Source organism: Misgurnus anguillicaudatus, chromosome 15 (genome assembly GCF_027580225.2).
Source record: "Misgurnus anguillicaudatus chromosome 15, ASM2758022v2, whole genome shotgun sequence".
NCBI classification, from domain to species: Eukaryota; Metazoa; Chordata; class Actinopteri; order Cypriniformes; family Cobitidae; genus Misgurnus; species Misgurnus anguillicaudatus.
Window position 1 is genome coordinate 22,461,184 of NC_073351.2, and position 10,332 is coordinate 22,471,515.

The window sequence follows — 10,332 nt, forward strand, 5'->3', positions numbered from 1 at the left end:
GGAAGCCATACGTTTTCATACATTTGTTCCATTTTAAAATTGGCTTCTGTGTAGGCAACAGTGCATTCAATCAGCCATTTTTCATCAGTACGTAGGAATAAACCCCACGGGCTGTCGCAATATTGTAGCATTTGAGCTACATTAACATTATATGAATAGCGTGAAATTAAAATCACGAATTCCTTTCTTATTTTGAGCGTTTTGGACGTGTCGTGCAACACGTTGTGGGTGGGTGTGAGCCCCTCTTCAGGATTCTGACTAGAGGGGCTACATCTACGACCAAATCTCGCGAGATGTTGGGTTAAGGGGTAGGATTAAGGTGAAAAACAGCGGTTCTTGTTAGATATGATATAGCTACGGCCCAAATCCCGTGAAATGTTGGGTTTATGATTGGTCTTGGGGGTATGATAGGGTAAAAATTGCGCTCATCCGGCGAGATTTCACGAGATTTTGTATCCCTTCTAGACAGAACGCTTGGTCGACGGTCCTCTGCAGTTCACGTGACCTGGAGAGGAATGAGCCATTAAAGGCTGTGCCAATAAATATTATAAAGACAGGTGATAAATAAATAACTATGACATCAGACAAAATATCTTGAAAATGAGTTTTATAGTTTTCAAGTACTTAAAACAGTTAAATAAAAACAAGTCCCAGAATATACAGAGTGAACAGTATGCCCCCAGATTATGTATACATCCTACATTGTTACTGTCATGATGCTCTTAAGAGTCCATTTGTTAGCTTGAGACCATAGGAGTTTTGTGATCATTAGAATAATAAGCTGATAACTTCTTCAAGCCTGTCAGGCAGACTACAGAATGTAAAGTGTATAATGAAAGAAAAGACAAAAAAGGTAAAAAAGAAATTAAAAACGATTAAAAGCCTAATATGGCAGCTGCCTACGTATAGGGTGAACAATGGAAACACAACTGCTTTAAATACCTTTTCCCCCATTATTTTTTTATATAATTTTTAGGCAGAGCACAAACTGCACACAAAGCCACAAAGTCAATTAGATGTACTGAATACCACAATGATTAAAGATTTAGGAAAACAGATAATTGATAGGTGACATTTCATCACAACTCATTTCTTGAGGACTTTATCTTTAGGCACACGTATCTATGGACTTCCATGGTCACACAAAAAAGTCTGACGTTCACAGAATAAGAATTCAATATCGTCCAATATCTTAATGGACCAGCACCAGGCCACCACAATGAGCACCATGGCCAAAACATCTGACACAAGATTAAAAAGGATTTTGATACAAAAAAAGATTCAAGTGGAGAGATTTTTTGTTTTTTTTTTAGAAATTTGTTTAGTATTTCTTCAACGATCTTCTGTACACTGTCTGCTCAACTATTCCCTTTAGCCAGATCGAACTGATAGGAGTCACATAATTCTCGAGTGCATGGAAACACTGTTGTTTAAATATGAAGTGTCAGCCTTCTAATGTGAAACCATGCATATGTTTCCCAAGTGAATATACACCTCGCAATCATCCTACCGTCACGCAAAGCCGAAAGGTTAATGGAACAAAAAGGTTAAGCTGGACAGAATGCTAACAAACATCTGCACATTATCAGACTTGTATAGTATTCATACATAACCTGTACACTTTCTACAATATTTATATTTATAGTGAGGAAACAATAAAGAAGTGCATCACTAAAATGTAAAGAAAGATATTTTGCCATGATTTAATTGTACATTTGCATTTTCTATTTAAATTACATGTTTCAAATGAACATGATTCAAACAATGGATATTTACACAGCTTATGCATTGAGTCTAAGGGACTGATCTTCTCTTCTTCTAGAGGAAATGTCAATGTCTATGGAATCTTTGCCCACGATAAGCCGTAGGCGTTTTGCTGGTGGGAGTGGGATAAAATCGTCCTCGTTATCAAAGTAGTCCTCCTCTTCGTCCTCAGAAGACAACGACTCCACGTCCATGTCCTGACCTACCTGCTTCTCATCCCCAGTTTCTCTATTCATTATCCCCAAGGTGACATCCTCAGGGTAAGCCCGATGCATGCCTGTGCTGTCTTCCTCTCGCTTCAGCTGAATCTTGAGCTTGGTGGAGCTGCTGTGGGAGCCGTGGTTGAAGCCATTATTCAGTTTGGCCACGTACGAGCTGCTTCTGTCCATCTCGTGGTCTTTACTAAACTTGATGCTGATTTTGGAGGAGTTCGACGAATTGGACTCCCTGGGCTCGTTTTTACTGCTGCTGCTGTCCCGACGCCTACGTAGTGTTATCTTGGGGATGCCCGAGTTATTCTGCAGAATCAGCTGAGCGTCGTAGCGTGTGATCTGACGCTTTTTCTTGCCCTTGCCTCTGCGTAGGGCCTTGCTGCTTTTGGCCGAGCCGTTGTAGTGCTGGTGACGGCCGGGGAGGCCAAGCACCACCTTCCCGCAGTCTGCTACATCTGCGGCACGAACAGCATGCCGCAGGTCAGGCACGCCTTCGTGGAGAAAAGGCTCTTCAAAGGAGCCCGAGTCTTCTTGTTTTACTGTTCGCCTTCGTCTGGGACACGTGCCTTTCTTGGGAGAGCTAGTCTCCAAACTAGGCGTGTTCACTTGGCACCCAGGCGTCACGGGTATGAGGTCTCCAGGCTCCACCTTGAGGACCACACCACCGTGACCTGCACCTAGGCTAGATGGCTCACTTAATGCTTGTGTACTGTCATCAGCCTCCTGAGCACCAAGAGAGGTCCTCGTGGACCTACGAGTTCTGTAAGGGCAAAGTGCGCTATCCTTGCATTGGGAAGCACCCTTTGAAGACGTCTGATTGTTTTCCGATGACCGCGTTATACCGCCTTTGCCTCCAGAAGATTGCCTGTCCCGTGTCTGCTCCTTGAGATTTCCACCACCACTCACTCTGGTGGGAACCTTCGTCCATACGCCTCGACAACGACTTTTCCCTTTAGGCAAAGGTTGTGTGGGCTTCGAATTGTGTCTCTTTGGTAAACTTGAAATATTGGTTTGACTTCGTTTAGAGGATGAGGTAGAAGAAGGAGTGCTCGACAGCGTTTGCCTCGTTACAGCCTTAGTTTCTTCGTGCTTTTTGACACAGGACTGTGATGTCCTTTTTCGTAATGCTGGAAGATCGCGACATGGGGAAAAAAAGAGAAACTGTAAGTTCACAAATGTTCTCAACATGCCACAACAAACCATAAACAGTTAAGACATGTTTCTTACATGTTTGTACAGTGGTGGGTTCCTGAGAGTCTGCATCTGCGTTGGAGCTGACAGACTGGCTGTCAGAGTTCCTGCAGTTTTCCCCCAGCTTTTTCAGTCTGTTCAGACGCTTGTCTGTTTCTCTAAGGCCATACTTGCTGTTGATCACTGGAGTCTCCACGGGCAACCCAGGTTTTGACTTGAAAGCACCAGTGCCACGTCTGAAAAGCAAATCACAATGGGGCAAATATTTAACGTTTGCTCTACTCACGCAAGCATTCTTCTAATAGTACAGAATGTATTTAAAACGATCTCCACGTACAAATGCTATACTCGAAAAATTAGAAGCATGCAACACAATACCTTTCACAAGTATAGCATTCACAGAATTCATTGTTTTCGCCAAAGAAACCATCTCCATAGTAACAGGAGATCTCTTCCCCTGGTTCAATATCCCGCAGAACCTTCACACAGGCAGTATCTCGGCCTGTTGACACAAACTGTAACAAAGCCCTCGGGTCAGCCACGTTTAATTTCCTGTTTTTTAATTAATCATCAAGTAAACCATCACTGAAAGCAAAGTCCAGCCTCGCCCTTCCTTACCTTGCAATTTGGCCGGCAATCTGTAACAAAAAAGGTCAAAGATGAATTTACTACGAAAGATACCTGGGGTTATTTGCTTAGTTGTTTATTAGTTGTGTGTTTAACTGTTTTAAATCAAGAAAAATACCATGGTTAATAAAAGCCGCTGGTCCCAGCCAGAGTTGTGCGCAGTTTTTGCGTGTAGAGTACATGACACTGAAATCATTCTCTCCATGTCGAAGCAATATCCGCTCTTCGCTGGGAGTCAACTCAGCAATACAGCCCACGAGATGCTCTATTTTATCATTTCTTTTCCTGTAACGTGCCGAAAATCGTATATATATATATAAATATACATTAGCATCGGTGAATTGGTTGCACAAAGAAGTTAACGCACCAATCTTTTGTTGCTACAATTTTGGCTCCATTCTGCTCTGAAGAGTAGCGATTGCAAGGAAGGATCTCAAACCCGCTGTCTGAAGCAAACATACGTAGATAAACAAACACCTGTCGAGACATAAGAAAAGTAAATAAATAAACAAGTAATTATCATATAGCATAGGTCATAAATTGACGTGTTCATGAATTCTTACATGGGCTTTGAAGAGCTTCTCTTGGGACTTGGTTTTGTTGAGAAAGTGATGTCTCGTCCAGTCGCCAGAAGTCAGGGCCTGAAAAGCTTTTTCCAGGTTGTCATGCTTTTTGAAACGCTCAATAATCTCCCTAAGCTCATTTTGTCGACCTTTGATTGGTCGAAACCTAAAAAATAAAAAAATAAAAACATCACATGTAAACAAGATTTATGACCAGTTTTTTTCACTAAATTATCTCAGTGTAAATTATTGAGACAAACCTGGTGTTCATTTTGTGGGTCTGGAAGCCAAGGTAAGGGTCCAGGATCAAACTGGTGCTTAGGTCATCATATTCACACAGCTCTTTGGCCGTCATTCCTGATGAAGGAACATGGCGCCTTTCCGCCTCTGGGGGCGCCCCACCAGAACCTGTTGGTTTGGCATAAATAATAAAAGTAAATTTTATGCAAGACAGCACTAGGATTTTGTATGAATACTCAACAATTACAAAGAATAGATATATGTGATTGAAAGCAAAAGCTATTTTGGTTATCAAGCCTGCCATGGGACTTACGTCGACTGCATCTTCTGCCACTCGGGGAGCCCTTGCTGTGACGTAGATGGGCTCTCTGTGTGTTGTGCAGCCTGGACTTGCTTACGGGCTGACTACTGGAGAACCTGCTTCCATGTCTCCTGCCATTCAGCACCATGTTCTTGGATTCTCCCATCTACTTCATACCAGCTGGCTGTCTGGAGAAGGCGCATTGAGCTTCTGTGTGCTTGTGAGAAACCATTCAACAAGGAGACGGCAGAAACCACCAATGGAGCCAAAACTGTCGTCTTATCTGCAAAACTTAGGTGCTCCAAAGCAAACCTCCCTTTTTGATGTTACTTCACCTACAATAAACACGAAAAAACATTACATATTTTACCTATGAAGCTAATAATGGATGTTTAAATGTATTTTAATGCACAGTTCACTACTTTACTGCTTTAAAGAACGACTTCACTGCAATTAAAAACTATGTTGTGCTGGTGATTAACTTATGAAGTATTATTGAGTATTGACCGCCACCCCCTGGCTCTTTGTGGAAATACAAATTACTTAAATTAAACTACAAACATTGAATTTACAATATGCTTTATAATCCCACATCCACTAGTAAATATTTACCATTTAGTAAATATTATAGATGTAAATTGATAATTTGAATAAGAATGTGTTACGTTCCACCGTGGCGAAAAACATTCTGATCACGCGACATTTAAATCCCAACACAACCATATGAACTCGCCGATTCAAGTTTAAGCATCACATTAGTGTTTTACTAAACCACTCGCTTTGGAAAGCTTAAATTATGTAATTTTATTACTTTAAAACGTTAAAAACATCGCGCTAGGTCGCTTTAAGTGTGCCCATATTCGCACTTGAAGTAAACACTCTTACCGCTAACTATCCTAGCATCCGGCTAACAAAACAATGAGGCTTGTGGAACCGGGTGTCCAAAAACTGTAAAACAACGATCCTGACCCATAATTAAGCAGTTCAATCGCCACGATAAGAGCAGTTGTGCATCCAAAGACTTTGAACTCATACAATGTTTCCCAAAGATTTACATTAACGCGTAAAAGGGAGTATCACACTGGGCCTAATCTGCAGCTAACTGCAAGACTGCTAGCCGACACCCGGAAAAGAGCGACCTCGCTTAGCATATCTGCAGAATACATTAAATACTCACTTGTTTCGCTTATGTGTCAATACATGTCGATCGCCAAAGTGCTATGCGATGATGGACATTACAAAAATATTTATATTGCCAAAAATGCTCTGATTTTTGTACATTAAAATTCAAGATGGCGCCCGAAGATCAACAGAGACGACAGGACAACCGAGCCGCCTCAGAAAGAAATAGAGCTAAAATGTTTATATTATCGGCTCTAATTTGACGATCACTCCTTCCGTTTCTCTTTCCAACTGTCCAAACAACGCTGTCACACAAGCGGAGGAGTGCTGGGTGTTGGTCAAACGCTATAAACCCCTCGACAAACTCAGATGTATACAAAGAGAGCGTTGTTGTTATTCCCCTTTAAATGTGCACTTGCGGCTCGGTGCGCTTGTGTTTCCGTAGAGCGGCAACCAGCATCCAGCTGCACCATTGCATCTCACAATTTCACATCTTTCCTTGCTGTGACTTTTCTTCAACAACTGTTAGGCCAAATCATTTGTAATAATATTGAAAAACAAGAAACGACGTATGGCTTAATATCGCATATATGAACATCAAAAGACAAGGCCGCTGTTCCCCCAAATTATAGAGACAGTATTCAGATAATAAAGCGAACTAAATACAGTAAAGCAATACTGGTGATTATTTGTTTTGTATTGTGAATTCTAATAAAACGTGTAAGAATAATTTCTACAGTTGACCGATTTAATGTTTTGTTGTTGCAGATGGCTCTTATTTTCTACATTTTACGTTTTTATACTACTAACTTTGTCTTAATGGACATAATATACATTTTTGTTGGTTGTAATGTGTAGTGTGTAATAATATACAATATTGTTTGTATTGTATAGATGTACACTGCGAACAATTGTCACCTATAACGTTTTAAAAACAGACATTGTTCTATATTTTACAAATTGAAGAAAGTTAATGACGCCGGATGAATTAAAAAAATATATAGGCGTATTCGACTTTAGGCGACTTCGGAGCACGACATCAAAGTACCGCGAGAGCAAATATAGAGCGCATTTTTAGCAGCTCTCGCGGTACTTGATGTCATATGCCGATGGGTATGCGCAGCGCCGCATAAAGTCAAACCCTTATCTCAGATGCGGAACTAATGACAACAGAGACCGAAATGCATGTTGTCTCTGTCCCTGAATCAGTCTTTACGACTTGAACTAAGTTGGAACTGGTAGGAGAACATGTAAAAAACCGTTCTCGGATCAGTCATAAACACGCCAGGATATGGCACGCACATTGATGATGTCACTCGCCGAGAACTACAACAGAAGGATACACAGCACAGCTTAGCAGCTTAGTTACCATCAAAGTGCAGACTAAATTCACAGTCACTTTTTATACGAAGGGCTCAAATTGTCATGCACGTTTATGCTAAGTCATTAAATTGAACAAAGAAGACATCTTACCGTTAAACGTGTCAGACCGCGGTGACGCTAACGACGCGTACCTAGCTAACCATAAAACTTACATTTAGCTTGTTTTTTATATGTATAATCACGCGCTGTATTATCTACCATCAGCATTTCAAGACAACGAGGTGCTTATTTGTCTTTATGTTTAATAACAACTTGACATCTCAGGAATCTGCTATGTTAAAGGTACGAACCATCATTAGCTGAGAGTTTGTATAATAATCGTATTTATAATAATCGAAATGTGCAGATTTTTGTTTTTGTTTCCGTGTTGTTTAGATGTCCTCGCTCGTTGCAGTTTGTAAACAATACTTTTATTATTTCAGGTACAGTCAAACATCTCTCAATGAGAGATGGTGACAAAAGGATGATCCTAAGAACGATTTAACCAATAATCATTGACAAACATGCCTCAAAGGAAGAGAGCCCTTATTCCTATTAGCACAAGGAGAAGGGTTAAATCTGATGAAGATTATTTCCCTTTCAATTCACTGCCATTTGAATGTCAACTCCATGTGCTCTCATTCCTCAGCGAGGTGGACAAGTGCAACTCTGCACTCGTGTGCGTAAACTGGAGTCACCTAGTGCGCTCCGGGAAGCTCTGGAGAGTCGCCGACTATTCCCGCCGTGGCGTATTTCACCTTGGCCAGGAGGGCCTGCTTGTTTCCAACAGAGAGTTTGAGCGCTGGAAAGCTTGGGTTCACCATTACACCCACCATCTTATATCTCGTGGTGCTAGCTTGCTCACTCTTAAGGCCAGTTTCGATCTAGGGGATGAGTGCAATAAGTGGGGAGAACTTCTTTCGCATCTTCTGGAGAACGTCCATTGCAGAGATCTCAGTCATTTGGACTTAAACTGGACGTTCACTCTGCTGGAACCTCTCGACCTTCGTAGCCACACCAGTTCAAGCTCCCATCAAGACAACATTACCAAGAAGGACCAAGTCAATAACTTTCAGATTCTTCTCGCCAGACTTGTGCACAGCTGCCCCAGGATGACCAAAATGCGTCTGCACTTTGACTGGTCTGAAACCTCAGTGGCATTGATTACTCAATTTCAACACCTCCGTATCTTAGAACTCAAGTACTTTTGGGTATTTAAAGGGGTCAGTCCAAGCACTTTACAGACTCTAGCTAAATCACTGCCTAATCTGAAGTCACTTACGCTCCATGTTCTCGTCCCACTGCGGAATTTAGGCATCTCGTACACCCTTGAATCCTTGTCTCTTGAGTTCCTGGATGTGTCACCCAGTCGTGGTTTGGTTTTCTCATGCCTCAACCTCCCAGCACTCCGAGAGCTACGGGCCAAAAAGATTGTCCGAGGCATAACTCTGGACCGCCGAACCCGACTCCAGATACAGAGCAGGTGGCCTTGCCTGTATCAGGTCTTACGTGAAGGGACACCCAAATTGCAGGCCCTTAACAACGAACGACTCCTTCCAAATTGGAAAGAGCAAAGTTACAGAGAGTTGACCTCCATCCTCCAGCAATCTTGCTACTGCCTTCAGCATTTAGACAGTTGGCTTTGGTGAAGTCAAGCCTTAAAACAATCATAAAGTCAAAGAGACAGAGCTGCATCCTGACTGTGCTTAAAAATGTTATCAATTCTTACCATGATCATCTTCTGCACTTAAAATACTATGCCAGCAGCACAAGTAGTTGGATTAAATTAAAATATGTGTCCTTTTAATTTACCCTAAAAACAGGTCAAAGTAAAACAATGCTTATATTATGGTTTGTGTAGTGCTGTGATGGTTTAACTGAAGGAAAGGTCCAAGCATAAGGCATTATAGTGATGTGTACATTTTTGAGGAGCTTATATGAATTCAGCAGATTGTGCTTAAAGAAGCTCAGCTATGGGCAGGATGAAGCGGATCGCAGCAAATTTGTGTGGATAGTGACGAACTCTTTTTAAAAAACATTTCATTTGTTTTGTATTTCAGTAATAAGGAGGAGTTATTTGTGTTTATCACTGAACTAGATTTTATCTCAGTATTTAGTATTCAGCACTCTGACCAATGATACAAAACATTCCTTATAATACGATGCAATCTTTCTTTGTTGTTTTAATCTTATTTTCATAAACTGGAATTTCAGTGGAAGGATTTTACTTTTTAATAATCCCGTGATCGGGTATTTTAAGGATATTCACATGACTGAAAATATGTATGGAGTACTCCTGTATTATATGTTTGAGGGTATTACACTGTGTTTAGGCCTGCCCATCTAAAGAAGTATAGTGCACCTTGTAACTATATCAATTGTAAGGTTAAGTTATTCTTTTTGTTAGCCGACCAATGAATAAGCCTACATTGACATGATGTGCAACACCTGTGCTAACCATTTATACCTCAAACACATAGAGTGCCTTTAATAAGTCTGCGGCTCACATGAATTAGATATTTTTAAATGAAAGCATTGTCTGAACCCTCAAAAATACTAGACCAAGTCATATGATTCATTTCAGGTGGATCTGCAAGTTGGGTTTCTTGTTAACAATGTTACCTGATGAAGGAAATGCATGATTTGTGTGCAGTACCTCATGCTTGTCCACAGGAGGTCACAATATGCTTTTCTATTTAACTTTCTTGTCATCCCTAAAAATCTGCTCTTTTTAGAAGTGGTGAATTTTGTGTGCTTACTGGAATTGGATCTGCTAGAATAAATGTACATGATTTTACTAATGAACATTTGTACAGTTGTCATTTACAACAGTAGTTGGCCTACAGGTTTTGCCTATATGCTAATATAAATGTTACTTGAAAAAGTCCACCTTTGAACCCAAAGGGGTGGTTTCCCGGTCCTAGACCCCAAAGAGTGCATGTTAGTACCT

General features: G+C 41.0%; 2 protein-coding genes across 4 annotated transcripts; one reads left to right on the plus strand and one right to left on the minus strand.

Moving 5' to 3' along the window:
• Positions 1 to 1,679: 1,679 nt before the first annotated feature.
• Positions 1,680 to 6,572, minus strand: kmt5b (lysine methyltransferase 5B). Of its 3 annotated transcripts, none has more exons than XM_055174249.2 (10): positions 6,076 to 6,572; positions 4,911 to 5,233; positions 4,618 to 4,765; positions 4,358 to 4,523; positions 4,162 to 4,271; positions 3,913 to 4,079; positions 3,786 to 3,805; positions 3,546 to 3,682; positions 3,204 to 3,403; positions 1,680 to 3,103 (listed from the first exon to the last, which is right to left on the minus strand). In XM_055174249.2, the coding sequence occupies exons 2-10, from the start codon at positions 5,062 to 5,064 to the stop codon at positions 1,782 to 1,784; spliced, it is 2,424 nt and encodes an 807-aa protein (XP_055030224.2). In that variant the 5' UTR covers positions 5,065 to 5,233; positions 6,076 to 6,572; the 3' UTR covers positions 1,680 to 1,781. The 3 variants fall into 3 exon arrangements, with proteins under 3 accessions (XP_055030224.2, XP_073709698.1, XP_073709697.1); XM_073853597.1 differs by lacking the exon at positions 6,076 to 6,572 and adding an exon at positions 5,954 to 6,067; XM_073853596.1 differs by lacking the exon at positions 6,076 to 6,572 and adding an exon at positions 5,784 to 5,935.
• Positions 6,573 to 7,141: 569 nt separating this feature from the next.
• On the plus strand, positions 7,142 to 10,187 carry LOC129418573 (uncharacterized). The gene is made up of 2 exons (XM_055173336.2): positions 7,142 to 7,685; positions 7,826 to 10,187. The coding sequence occupies exon 2, from the start codon at positions 7,907 to 7,909 to the stop codon at positions 9,029 to 9,031; it is 1,125 nt and encodes a 374-aa protein (XP_055029311.2). The 5' UTR covers positions 7,142 to 7,685; positions 7,826 to 7,906; the 3' UTR covers positions 9,032 to 10,187.
• Positions 10,188 to 10,332: the final 145 nt, after the last annotated feature.